This window comes from Vanessa cardui, chromosome 5 (assembly GCF_905220365.1).
Source record: "Vanessa cardui chromosome 5, ilVanCard2.1, whole genome shotgun sequence".
Taxonomy (NCBI): domain Eukaryota; kingdom Metazoa; phylum Arthropoda; class Insecta; order Lepidoptera; family Nymphalidae; genus Vanessa; species Vanessa cardui.
Genome location: NC_061127.1, coordinates 1719351 through 1734292, shown reverse-complemented (window position 1 = coordinate 1734292; position 14942 = coordinate 1719351). Strand labels below are relative to the sequence as shown.

General features: G+C 31.2%; 1 protein-coding gene across 2 annotated transcripts in view; it reads left to right on the top strand.

Annotated features, from left to right (window-relative positions):
• The window catches only part of LOC124544549, a 43157-nt gene extending 28328 nt beyond the window's left edge, over positions 1-14829 (top strand). Inside the window, exons 1-6 of one of the 2 annotated variants that reach the window (XM_047123140.1) lie at positions 3748-3979; positions 7819-9459; positions 9547-9972; positions 10543-10764; positions 12114-12423; positions 13299-14829. In XM_047123140.1, coding sequence (XP_046979096.1) covers positions 8221-9459; positions 9547-9972; positions 10543-10764; positions 12114-12423; positions 13299-13489 — 2388 coding nt within the window. In that variant the 5' untranslated portion in view covers positions 3748-3979; positions 7819-8220 and the 3' untranslated portion in view covers positions 13490-14829. Of the gene's footprint in view, positions 1-3747; positions 3980-7818; positions 9460-9546; positions 9973-10542; positions 10765-12113; positions 12424-13298 lie in introns of those variants that run through there. The other variant, XM_047123139.1, reaches the window with a different exon arrangement.
• Positions 14830-14942: the final 113 nt, after the last annotated feature.

Genomic DNA, 14942 nt, shown 5'->3' with positions numbered 1-14942 from the left:
CGCTGTTCCAATGCGGGTTGGTGGAATGCACATGTGGCAAAATTTCAATGTAATTAGACACACCGTTCATTCACCGCCGAGCACGAGAATTATATACATAAATTAACCACACACATCAATAAAATATTATGAAATTCATCAACAATATAACTGACAGTCCAAATTTGTTACCACCGTGACAACCTAGGATAATTGCCTCTTGCTGTTTCTACGTCTGAAAGATGACGTTACTTCCTTGACTTCATCACTCAGTTTTCGTTCTACAATATCTATTTTATGACTTATTAGTTCCTAGTCTAGTCTCGACTTTACTCGAATACAATATAAGTCCATACACAATTTTAGATTTAATAAGAAACAGACAAGATAATTTTTTTTGTTGACTAGGAAAGTTAATATTCCCTTCTGTTTCCTACTAATATGTATGTATGTATATTACTTTATACATAAATAAACTCTCCTCATGTAATCTTTTCATGAAAATTACTGTATATTATTATCACTTGCGTATTCTGAAAGATCTAAGTGACGACAGGAAGTGACTTTGTTGTACGACGATACGATGTCGAGATCTAGAACTAGTATGCCAAACAAGTTGCTCACGAGACGATTTAGGCTTTTGTTTATTGTTCCTTCAAAAGAGGTTTTCAATTAAATAGTATTTTGTAAAAGTGCAGGAGGAGGTGAGTTGTAGGAGGAAAATATATGTATATTTTTTATGTCATTTTTCGTAGTCGATTCCCGAAGCAAATTTTCAAAAATGTCTAGTTTTAATTTAATTAGTATTAGATTGTGTTGAGACTTTTTTTTTATTGCAATCTTTCGATAATTCCCTCCTGTTTTTTTTATTAAGATTTGTTAATTTGGATTTCCACTGAAATTGTTAGCACCGTTATCACTTTCGTGTGAATTGAAAATGAAACAAAATCAAAAAATATTTCTTTCAATACTTTAATGTATAAATGTTATTATAATATAACTTTGAAAATGTTGCCATAGTAACACGAGCGTGTTTTTGTTGGAGAGTTGTTCAGAGAATCCACAATCGATAACACTGATCATATTTTCAAATAACAAAGCGATCCATTGTCCATTGTCACCTTTTTCGTGAAAAGGAATCCGCCAAACAAAACGTCTGTTGTAGTCTTCGTCATGTACTAATGATTCAGTTTAAAAAGATAAAATTAAAAATAAAAATTTTTACTTGATACAATAACATATATTAACATTATAACTTGAATGAAGAATATTTTGATTTTAGTTTCAAAACAGAAGTTTTACATAAATATCTATACTATACTTTTATTATATGGAACTATAATTATATAGACAAACGTACAGAAAATCCTTGGCTGTAGACGCAGTTATATATGTATTAGTAAGTTCCTTTAAAAATAAACTTACAATACGCAAGACGCAGTTTTTTTCGCATATTACCTTGAAGTATCGCCTTATTTAAATTTTGGACATCCGCCAATACAGTGTTACGTTTAACTGGACTGAAGGCTCTTAAAGATTTACGTCTTAAGCCAATATTATATTCGTTAATTATGCACTTCAGATGTTCTGATTAATGGTATTCTCGATTTTGTCTGAGCCAAAATAACTGATTTTATAACAGTTATATCGTGTCGGAAGTATGAAGGCCGACTGGACTGAGATCTTCGTCAATGTAAATCTTTCTAGACGTTTAAAAGGTTGTGTGCCGCCATGTTTTATTCGTGTGTTCCATTCACCAATACATTGAAAGTTATTATGAATAGGTACTTATCGATGCATTGTAATCGAACCATTGTGTTATGCGTTCGCCCTGTTCAGTATTTTTTTTTATTAAAATTTGTCTGGACTGATACGGCGCGCCAATTGTTATCTATATTGTTATATATTTCGTGAATATATTACATTCTAATTTAAAAGTATGGAATAGAATAAGCTTACGATATTTTTCCAAAAAAAAACGACTTTTTTAAACGGTCGCTTACGCGCTTCTATTTCCGAATAAAAAATTTGCAATATAATATTAATCTATGGATTTGCGAAATTAGCGTTACAAAATAGTTATCAGAATTTTTTGAAGTAAAATAAAATAAGTAGTAAAGAGTAATAATGTTGTCTTATAATAAAGATATATTCATCATAAATTCTTAGTAATTCACAATATAGGTACTTGAGTTATTATCAATTCGCATGAAATACATAAATCTAAGGATTGTTCATCTTTATTCCTACTCACATTGAAATAGGTTATATATGTTCGGGTCCGTTTTTTATAATGTACATATTCATATCCTTTGGTACAAGCAAATTGTGTTGACAACTGAAGTATTATTTATGTTTAGTCCCACTAATCTAGTATTCTTTGTTTAGTTCTTACCTTGTTTAACTGACAAGGTTATAGAATATTAATGTGATAATCAAAGGAGTTCCGAATTAATTTTCGCGCCGTTAAAAAGCCACATCTAACAACTATTATTATGTTTATCCTAATATATTCTGTACTAAATATTGGAACATTGTCGTATCGAGAGGTTCTTAAAATATTGTGAGGGAATATTAGAACAATAACAGTTTCTATCCATCGCTAGTTTCTTAATTATAAAAAAAATAGGACTTAGAACATAATCTTATTTTGTAGTGAATGATAAATAGTTGTTTTAATTTCTTCACTGGCAACACTGATTATTACAGTTATTGATTGGGCCCACAACAATATTTTTTTTTCAAATGAATATCTCATGTAAATATTTGTAATTTTTTTTGAATAATGTGGTTATAAAGGAACTAAAATGTTTTAACATTGGTATTGGTTTTCATAATTAGACGTGGTCGTGTAAAAGAAATAACGATTGCGTAATCATTTATTTACAAACATACAATAGGCTACGTCATCTTTTAGCAGTTTCTAGGTACAAGATTTAAAATCAGTGTAAATACTAAATATATGCCTGTGACTAATTCAGAAAGAAATGATGAATAATTCAAGTAAAATTATTCATTTTAATTTAACACAAAGTATCTATTGCTACTAAAAAAAATCGTGAATTTTTATGCCAGCTCTTATGAGGTCGAAGGTATTTTTTTAATTTTATTAAATACCTATTTGACGTTGAATGAAAAAGTTTGCATTGAATTAGCAATATTAGTAGGTATAGATAAAGATTTGGAATTTTTGTTTTGTTCGCTATGTATTGTTTGACGTTTGGTCAAAGTGATTTTGGGCATTTAAAAATATCAAAATGATAGTGTATTTATTGATAAATATATTATATATAATCATTCTTAAGTATTGCTTTCGCATTGGGTTTGTCTTGCCTCCAGTAGTGGCACTTTCAAGATCGTGAAATTGATACTTTCTAATAGCAAAAAAAAAAAACTAAACTGGCTATCTTAGTTTTGATTGTTATCTATTGATTTATAAAATAAATAAGTATTATTACTTAACTGTATTAGTTACCAGCCAACGACAGTGAAACAATATAATAGTACTATTCAAATAATTGTCTATTAATTTATTACTACCTATTTTCTTTAGTTGCACAGTTTTGACTCAAGTTATAAAATTCACGAATCTGCTAAAAAGTATAGCTAAAAAAGGTAAATGTTTACATAACAAAGCATAAGTAATAAAGTTTAGACGGTTACGATTCTGTAAATTATAATTATTAATATTGATTGAAACGATAAAGTCGTTGCGTGGGGGTACGCGTCCCATCGGTTCGATGTTTCGATTGAATTGAGTCATTCAAAATTCACAAAGTTAAACGCGGCGCGTGCGTTCGGACGTGTGCCCTTTACGCTTTCCGCTGACGTCATCCGAGACTCGAGCTCCGTTTACGTTAACCAAACTAATATCTGCCGTGTTCGAAGTTCTTTTTTTAAATTCGAAGCCCATTGAAATATTCGTTGCCAGTTACTTTTTCAATTGATTAATTGTGAAGTTTTTTTCGCATGAAGGTTTTACTCCGTTAGGAGTTTAACGGTATGTATGAGTATTTACGTGTTGTTTTAATGTTAGATAAACATTTTTATAGTTGATAAGACTTTTTATTCCAGTGTTACAAAGAGTATAGTAAAGTTCATTAATCGTTAGCGGCATTGACCTGACCTGACCCAAAAAATTACCGTTTATAGTAAAATCGAGACATGTAGGTCATATAAATAGAACAATATTAAGGAAATATATCTTTTTTAGTATAAATATAAATAATGTATTATGGGTCCACAATAACAAATATTAAAAACGGAAACAAATAAAGCATTTGTGGTTCATACGAAAAATTTCACTGTTGAAGTTTTTTAATACCTATTTGTTTACAAAATATTTATTAGTTACTTCAGTCATTTCGGTCCTATAAATAAGTTGTTATTGATTTTAGAGTATCAATTCATGTAATATAAATAATTTGCAAAATTACAGTAAAGGTTGCTTTAAGTTAAGTACAAACATATGGCAATACTCAACAATAAACCAAAGACATAAAGCGTTGTAGGGCTGTTTGTCTGTTTTGTTCTTTGAAACTTATAAAATAATCGCTTAAAACATTTTTCGTCTAGCACATGAAGTGATAAAATAAATAGTTTTATTGTAATAATTACAACCTACAAAATGTTTGTCATTCTCATGAGTTTTGGTTTTTATGTATGTATTCGTAAAATTCAAAGCAAAGGAAACGATTTTAAAATCTGACTTTTTGTCACGAGATGGCTAGGTTAAATGTAACCTAACTTTATTATAATGCAAGCATAAAATGTTCACAAATAAACAATAAAATATGTAGGCACAGCATTCGCTTACATCACGTTTGCATGGCGTTACAGACACTGTGGAAAATTACCAGGATTTGTGTCGATGTATCGTTATAACCGGTCTTCTAAATTCGTCTACTGTTGCATTTTAAATTGCACAGATAAATAATATTTTATGGTTTACAAGAAAAGTGCTGCATACGATAATAGGTTGTTAAAAATATTATTACATATATCTCTTATGATAAATGCCATAAATTCGTGATTATAAAGAATAAATATCTTAACTAATAAATTTTTCACTTAAAATGACATGATAACTTATTTTTTATCTGTCTTGCTTGTATAAATTTAGTTATACAAAAAAAAAACGTTATAATAAAAGCAGACCGCGCCTGCTTACAGCCCTAGAGTAATATTCTAGTTTTCGCGTCCTTGACTATTGGGTTCATTGCACTTTGCTTATGAAACAAATCGCTTGTCCCTTTCCTACCAATGCGATTTGACAAAGCAAAGAAATGTTGTTAAACCATGTCTGTCGACCTTGCACTCTAGATATATAAGTTATATAACATATGTTTTACGTGAAAGTTGTTATGGATAACATTATATTATATAAAATAATGATACAGCGTATTTCAATGTAATACGAATTATTTTAAATATTTGTTAGTTTTTTTTAGTGTTTTGTTGCTGTCTATATTCATAAACGTAAAAATACATATAAATGCAATTTATAACGTCTCGCGTTGATAAGTATACGAACCTCTTTGTTATAGTCGATGCTATAAGCATCAGGCAGTAATCGAATTAGGTCTGCAACACAAGCTTATTTATAAATACTAACACAAACCGGCCTCGTTTTGTTCCACATACCTGAAGCCAGATTTCTATACACATATGCGTGGCGTATTTCATTTTATTATCTCATTACTGGGTTCAATCTTGTTATAACTGGAAATAGTTACAATAAGGAAATAGTGTGTATGTTATTTTCAAGGTATCGTATCCGTCTCTTGATATAATGTGTAGTCTTTAAAATTGCGGTTTCCGAGGTCATAGTTTCCAGCCTCGAGTCGGGTCAATAAAACTTTGTAGGGCTTTTGTCTTGAGCTTCATCTCTTGATTAGATGGCCATCTCTTTAGGTATTAGAGTGAATGAATAAAGAATGCAGCAGTACACTTATATTTGCATACAAACTTGTACATTCTATTGTCTTCTGAGAATTTGTCTATACTCTGTTGAGTATGGCCATCGCACTCGTAATCGGACAGGAACATTCATAATCTTTTACTCAATATCTGAACCGTTTTTAAACGTGGAATGGTATGGAAAATGGAGCATAGAAAAGGAACCGTTAGGATGAAAGAACACTAGAAGCGGTATGTTCCTTTGGGTCGGCGGTAGGTTGCGCAAGCGTCTGGTCTTGTTAAATAGATGGAGAGGCTAACCTGGCACTTTGCCAAGAACTACTATTAATAATATTATAGTCATGAAAAAAGGATCTTTACATCATCACTCGATTTCATTGGCACTGAAATAAAAGACTATCAAATTACATACGTCCTTTAATATTATTATTTTTTCGATGAAGCTAGCAATACGATACAATACATACTTTTAAAAGAAATTTTAAATGGATTTTCAATATAAAGATGCCACGAATATTAATCTAAGTAAATAATTATCAATATACGTAATATATTGCTTTTTTTTCATAAAAATATTTCAAATTGATAGTGGTATTATGAATATTAATAGGTTTTAGCTGTTTGTCCTCATACTTCAACCTATTTCTGGAATGGTTTCGTCACGAATATATATCTACTTATCTACTAATGTTTACAGTAAGTTATGCATGTTTGGTCATCAGTCAGGTTACAGCTAAGTGCATCATCATGATGCACTTAGCTGTAACTTCTACGAACTGTTTTTAAATATTTATCTCGTTTATAATTTGCCTAATCACTAGTTGTGATATTCGACGTGTATTATCTGCAGTTGTACAGTCAACGTTTAATTTTATCTTAAGATTAAATTACTTTTTTCTTAAGATTAATTTATTATATTAATTGTAAAACAATTTATAAATAATTATTTTAATAAATCTGAAAAGATGAAACATTTGCCGTCGCGTGTCAATTAAAAAAAAAAACGTTTAGAGTAGTAAACTATTTTCTTTAAAATGGCGAGCTTAGAAAAGCGTATATTTTATTTAATAAAAATTACGAATGGTAACTAAATAACAATAATTAAATAGTTTTAAATTGGTGACCAAAGCTCGGTAAAGCAAGTAAAGACAGCTTAGATATGACTTCAGTGTTCCAACAGTGATTGTGAAATTGTTATCAATATATTTCTATTGATCACTAGATAGATATATCTAGTGATCAATCGTCACTTTTATTCTGATAATGTTTTTTTATCTCACGGCGCCGAGAGATAAAATATACTAGCTCCTAAAATACAGAAAATATATATGAAATACTTCCATATCTGAATAAGGTATACCGATACTTTATTCCAATCAAATAAGGAATAAAGATGAACAGACCTCAAATATACCTATGACACGTTATCCTTTGCTATATTGTGTACTAGTCTTTACTTCAGAATTTTTATTTTTAATACATCACTATCCAACTGAACTACTTATATTAATTTTGCTTCCTAAATTGCGCTAACATTACTTTCGACATTCAAATCGCCATTTTTTCGCAAATCCACAGTTAATATCAGAGGTAATTCAAACTCGACCAATGATATAGCGTCGATGTCAAATACCTAAAATGTGAAAGCTAATCCGATTAGGTTGGGACCTATTAGAAATAATTTAAATTTGCCGATGTTTAGATAGATTTCATTCTCTTACATAATGTATATTAATAATTATTATTAATATAATCAATTATCAAGTTATCATTATTATTAAGGACGATTAAAACGGATAATTCGGTATTATAAGCTTATTTTAATTTTGGTGTTATAATTGATGACTTTTAAAGCGGAATTGATTAAGAATGTATATAAAAGATAAATGTTCTTAATATTAATAATTTTTTTTGTTACAGATTAACAATTTGCTGGCATTTTCTGAAATGTTGCACAAAGCAAAATTTTAATTCTACATGTCAAGAAAGGGCACATCAACTAGTAATCCAAAAATAAACAATATAAAAAGTGCATTTTTCAAAAGTGTGAAATCGAGGACTAGCCGGTCCTTGATGAACTCCACAAGTTACAATCCTTACGCTCTCACACTTTGCATATCGAAAATCTCTTGTCGCTATTCCGCTAGAGACCCACGATTAAGAAATTGGTCCAGAGAACTAATCGTCTCTTCGACGTAGACGACCACATTTTGGACATTGAATCCAAATTGCACCTTTCTGTGTCAGTAGAAAAGATTCAGAAAGAGACAGTAGTGAGTCAGAAAGTACTTGGATTTGTAATCCCCAGCGTTTCCAACACTAATGGACACGCAAAGTGCCTACGCAAATGGCATCCCAGGTAAAGATAAAGTTATCAAGTATGAATCTAAAGTACCGTCTGAAGAGGAGAAGAATACGTCACCGTTACTCATTAAAACAAATGACATTAAATACATCGATTCGGTGAACGATGACAGAAATTATTTGAGAGATTCGGACAAGTCTAAAAACGATCTCAATACAATAAATTCAATGAAAACGGAAGACAATGATTTCAAAGATAACAATCTTACTGTAGCGTATCGCAAGGATGATAAAAATGATGACGACGCAAAGTCAACGAACGAAAGAGTGAAATTCTTGGGAATAGGCGATGCTGACAGTATTTGTTCCAGCAAACCATCACCTGAACAGGGACCTCAGATACCAGATGGAGGATGGGGATGGGTGGTGGTGGCTGCCTCATTTCTTATCGCAACTGTAGCGGATGGACTTGCATTCTCATATGGCTTATTACAAATCAAGTTTGTTGACTATTTCGAGGCAAGTGAAGCGAAAACATCCTTAATTGGAAGTCTCTTCATATCAGTTCCATTAATAGCTGGGCCAATAATGAGTGCGCTTGTAGATAGATATGGATGCAAAAAAATGACAATTGTTGGTGGTGTATCATCAACTATAGGTTTTGTTGCTGCGTCTTACAGTAATAGTGTAGAGACCTTATACATAACATACGGATTGATTGCTGGCTTGGGTATGGGTTTGTTATATGTAACTGCTGTCGTATCGATTGCATACTGGTTTGAGAAAAGACGTAACTTAGCTGTCGGCTTAGGTTCATGTGGAGTCGGCTTTGGTACATTTGTATATTCACCTTTGACAACTTATTTATTAGACGAATACGGGTGGAGAGGTGCTTTATTACTTTTAGCTGGAACAGTACTTAATGTTTGCGTTTGTGGAGCTGTAATGCGAGATCCGGAATGGTTAATCTTGGAACAGAAAAAACAGAGAAGATTGAGTAAAGCTAAAAGAGCATCAAGTTCCACGTCTATTTCAGCAAAGTCCGGCGGTGGAGAATCTATGTACCCTGGTGCTGATGAGTTAAAAACTATGATTAATAGTGGTGAGTCACCAGAGCGTATTCTTGCTGCATTATTGTCTGCTATTGCTGATGCTGAGGATGTTGAAGCCATCACAAAAAGAAATGCTGACTTATCGAGTCAACATAAAGTTAATTCGGTTATTAATTTACCAACGTTTCTACTACAAAATGAGAGGGTATGTACTATTATTTTTAATTATTATTTTTATTTATTTTTTTGTAATTGGAATTTAAAATTAATGAAATTTTATTATATTTTTCAGGTACCACCTGAGGTTATAGATCAGCTTAAATCTAACGATCGACTGTATAACATAATACTGCAAAATTATCCTTCTCTACTAGCTTTACGAACTAGTTCAGAGACAAAACTACCCACAGGATCTAACAAAGAAAAACTGAAGAAAAATAAAAAGAAAGATTTCGATAAAAAACTCGAGATAGTTAGAGAGAAGTTACTCCAGCCGATTCCCGAGAATAATACAGCTGTGATACCTCCCAGACGTCAAGATTGGTTCTCGAGGCAAATTCAAACGGACCACCATTACTTAAAAGATATTAGAGTTCATCGGAATTCAATCATGCACCGAGGAGCCATGATGAACATAGCCAAATATAAACTTCGTGCGTCATCATGTCCTGACATTTATAAAAACTCTATGTGGTCAGTCGAAGAGCCGGAAGAAAAGGTAATTTTCAAAAAATAAATACGGATGCTTAACTAATTATTATTTCCGCATAATTTACTTCCAATTAGGATTTTATTGTAATCGGTTCCAATTACTTATTCAATGTTAAATAAATATCCGTCTAAGGCCACCGGAATTCGATTAATTATTACACAAAATCTGTGTAAGTTTTTGCAATATATATTCGTATAAATTGTTTCAAATGCTAATAATTGACTTCAAATGGACATACGACGAGTAATTACAGAATGAATTTGTCAATTTGTTATCATTAAATTTGTAACATAACTATGATATATGCAGAGTTCCACTTCAGGACACCAATTGTCGTAAGGAACAGCATTGTAAATCTGTTTATTTCAACAGAGCAACTATGCGAGTTTCCTCTCGTTTCTTCTCGCTAGAGGCGGGTTTCCGAAACGGTGGTAGTATTTAATTTTATCGAAGATTCAGAAACGGTTCATTGAAGTTTACTTGAATAAAATTGACTTGAGTAGCGTAATAATGAATATATAGGCGTTAAATTCTTATTTAGCTTATACCCACACCAAATTTAATGTTTATTTTCAGACATGGGGTAAGAGATTCCTGAAGATGATCAATAAAACATTTGATTTCAATATGTTCACTGAGTTCCATTTCCTCATGATGAATCTATCAACATTGGTGCTGTTTATTTGGTTTATCGTGCCTTACTTCTTTATATCAACCTTCATGGAAGACAATGGCTACACTGAAACCGAAGGTTCTATGATGTTGGGTGTATTTGGCGTAGCTACTATTATTGGCATTGTAAGTATATTTTGTTTTATCTGTGAATCAATTGACGGATAAGAGACAATTAAAAGCTTTAATATAACACAGTATCTTATATATTTTGTTTGCAAAATACATTAATTGGTTGGATCGCCTGTTTTTATACGCATTCAAAACATAGACGTTTATTTAAAAACCGGATTTAAGCACATATTTCCTGATTCCGTAAAACACGTGTAGTATGTTTTAAGACAGCAAATAGATAATTTTGATGTCATTGACTTCAAAATTATTATCAGCAATAAAGAATAACGTCTTCCACGGGCCAATAACAATAAATAAATTTTTGGGGTAATTTTGTTCTTACCTCGGACCAATGATTTATGTACGCTTTTGATCGAACATCTATTCGATATGATAAATCTTTATTCCATTCATTGAACATAAATTGTACTGATAGATAAACTATTGCACTTTTATAAAGTAACTTCACAGATAAATCTCGTTCTATAGCATAGTGATAAAGTTTATGTAAGCTGTTTGCATGATGTAGGTATCACAATGAGACGAGAGAATGGAGTACGATCTATCTTATCTGTATATTTGCTTCGAGAGACTGTTTATCTTGAAATCTTAGACCGGCTCTAAGTGTCAAGGCTAATTTACGTATTTGATTATTGGAACATTTTTAACACTTTAATGTATTTAATGCACAGACGTTATCATCTTGTTCTTACTCGGATACTTTCGTAACTTTTAATTTAGTATTTCTCGTTTGGCTGATTTTATTGCAAGGTTTGATATAATAATCTCGGATCCAGTCAATAATATTGAGTTAATCTATCAAGAAATGAGTAATAGCAATCACTGCGTCGATTGGCAGTTCGTATACTTTTGGTATCCTTGCATAATTAGTTTAATAATGTGCCGATTTGCTGCCAATGCGGACAAACCTCATGGATAATCCAACTGTACAGAATACTTGTTCTTTGTACATAAAATTAACAATTCATCAAAAGTATATCACCTCGCTTCATTGCCTCCACTGGTGACAGGAAGGCTGGTTCGTTTTTTGCCCAGAGGATCGGAATTGCGATTCAACGGGGAAATGCTGCTAGCATTCTTGCCACCATTCCACGCGGTCAAGATTTATACAGTAACTAGTTTTAGTTCATATGTGTATATATTTAAGCATTTAATGTTATTAATTCTTATCTTATATATAAATGTATGAACAAAAAAACTAACATACCATAAGTGCAAGTGTATGAACAAGGAAAGCCTTCTGGTCTCCAAAAATACCTATCACATAATATTACACTCGTAGACTGATATATTATGACAAAACAATACATATAATGATTTCGTAATTTCTTTACTTCCAGGTAGGACTTGGTTGGATTGGCGATCTTCCATGGGTGAACATAACGAAAACCTATGCTGTGTGCCTGGTCGCTTGTGGCGTTACAATAATCCTCTTCCCCATTTTGATACGGATAATGGATGCTAAAGAATCTTACAGCTTCTATATATTGGCGTTAAATTCTTTAATATTTGGCTTAACATTCTCTAGCTCGTACTCCTACACGCCAAGTATATTGGTCGAGTTAATAGCTTTGGAAAGATTCACTATGGCGTATGGATTGGTACTACTGAGTCAAGGAATCGGACATTTGATTGGACCACCAATGGCCGGTAAGATATTATTATTAAAATTTACCTTAAGCTTATTTTACTTGGACTGCATAGAGTAAGTGATACTTTTATTGGGATTTTTTTTCGGTTCTACAACAGGATCTCAGAAACAAAATACCTCTGTTGGCAAACCAAAAAAAATTGTTAAAGAAGTTCATTTTTAATAGAACTCCTTGGGAATTAAACTATCGACTCCTGGCTGTTTCTGTTGTTATTGAATATTTGTAAATAATAAAATTTACAAAAAAATCACGTTGAGTTTTTTACGCCGGTTCTTCTCAGGCCATGGTATTTTATTTTACGAACCCGTGCACGGTGGTAGTGATTAATTTGATAATAAATAACTGTAATGCTATACTGAATAAGGGAATTTCAATGGATTTGAAAATTTTATAACTTCAAATAAGTTGAAAGGCAGACCTGTCAATCTGGTAATTACTTTGGTTTAACAATTACTGCCTCGATAGGGCGCATACCATAGAAACAATTATGTCATGTCCCAATTGCCTTCAATTACCATCATGAATTACTAAACTTTAAATTAGATTACAGCATTATAAAGCAGGTATTATTGTTTGGAAGTGAAATATCTTATTAGTGCCTAGTGTACAAGGTCCTTCGATTTATTTATAAGTATCACATATACTTTACTGGTTTCCTGCTAACCTTAAACACAATCATATTGTTAATTTATCAATCATGTAAAACCACTACTTAGACTATCTGAGCAGATAAATAAATGCTGCTAAGCTGTCGTAGAAAAAAAAATATTTACCTTAAAAATATGATTTATCCTTTTACGTATTAAAACTCTAAAAAAAATATAATTCTATTATTTATGAGAGGCCCTTCTGATAAATGTTACGTTGTTTCAGGTGCTCTAAAAGACAAAACTGGATATTGGGATGCAGCGTTTTACGTAGCCGGTATCTGGGTTGTTGTATCCGGTTTGCTTGTAGCAGTGATTCCTTATACGAAAAACTTTAGAATAATTGGAAACGCACCTCTAGCGAAAGATGTCGCTGTCGACCCTGAACCAGGAGTGAAGATAATCATAGCCCATTAATTTAAACTTGGAACGTTAAAATTTTATATTGACAAGCTGACAGTAACTATTGTTAGGTAGTTTTTAATATACGTTTGCCTTTACGGTTTTGTGAAAATAGAATATAATCATTATTTTAATATTTTTGTATAAATTATATTGCTATATGGCAACATTTATAACAGCCATATTAAGATGATTTGACATTTACTTAATGTATGTTTTATTTAGCGTTAGCTTAATTTTTTGATAATTCTTGTTTTGTCGCAAGTAAAACTTAATTATAGGCTTTTTGTGGAGTTAAAGCTAGCTATTTACATATTTTTTAAAGCATTTGTACTTATTGTATGAGTAAATTTTGTTGCCTTTCCATCGTTATAGTTTGCATTTTTTTAATTGTGTATAGCAGTGCTTAAACGAACAATTATTCAATCATTGTATCAATTTTTGCTTTTAACTTGAAGTGATTATAGGAATTGTCGCCAACGCTTGCGGCAACACAATTTGAATATTTTCTTCTTGTGGAGACGCAGCTGTACAGTTACTATTCTTAAAGTAGTTGTGTTTACTTACAATGGAGTGAAGTGTGTGTGTATGTAGAATATCAAAATAAATAATTATGAATAAAGTCTAGTAACACATTATTCTTTACATTATATGCAGACAGTTACTGCACAATCAATTGTATGTAAATTATACGATATTAGCATAATTGTATAGCTAAAATACAACCTACCGAATTTATTAAAAAAATGATATCGAAATTTATAACAAATTTAGAAATAGTACAATCCACGCATGTCAGTTTCTATGTTAATAAAATTTTACCAGCCCAATTCAGGAACATAAGACATGTGAATAATACATTTATCTATAAAGCTGCCATTTAAAAGATTTTATATTAATTAACTGTTACTTGTAGTATAAATTATGGAATTGTTAAAGATCTTATAGGTAATATTTTTGAATTCACGTTTTTAAAGTCATATGTAATATATAACAGTAAATTAATTATTACTAAAATCGAAATATTTTGTATGTACTGTATTTTTCTACTAATAAGTATAGCGCGTGGTCCAAATTCGTCCCTTTTTTATTTATATTTGACGAAATTTGACCAGTTTTCTGTGTATTGTAATAATGTTAAAAAAGTTTTTGTAATACATAGAATTCATTCCCCTCCTTATTTAATACTAAAAATTGTACAACTTTCGATGTTTACGAGTTAATTTATAGATAATAAATTAATGGTTATAAGATATTTTGAAAGTATTGTAGATTTTTAGGTTTTTTTATCTACTTATTTAGGTTATGCATGTAATATGTATTCAAGAATATAATCATTAAAGTTTGAAATAGAACATGTTGGTTTTTTTTAATCTAAACTTCATTTTGTTAGCTTTTTTGGCAATTTATTGAATGTGGGGCCGTATTTTACTTCAGTTTTAATGAACGAATGTAAAAACTGAACCTG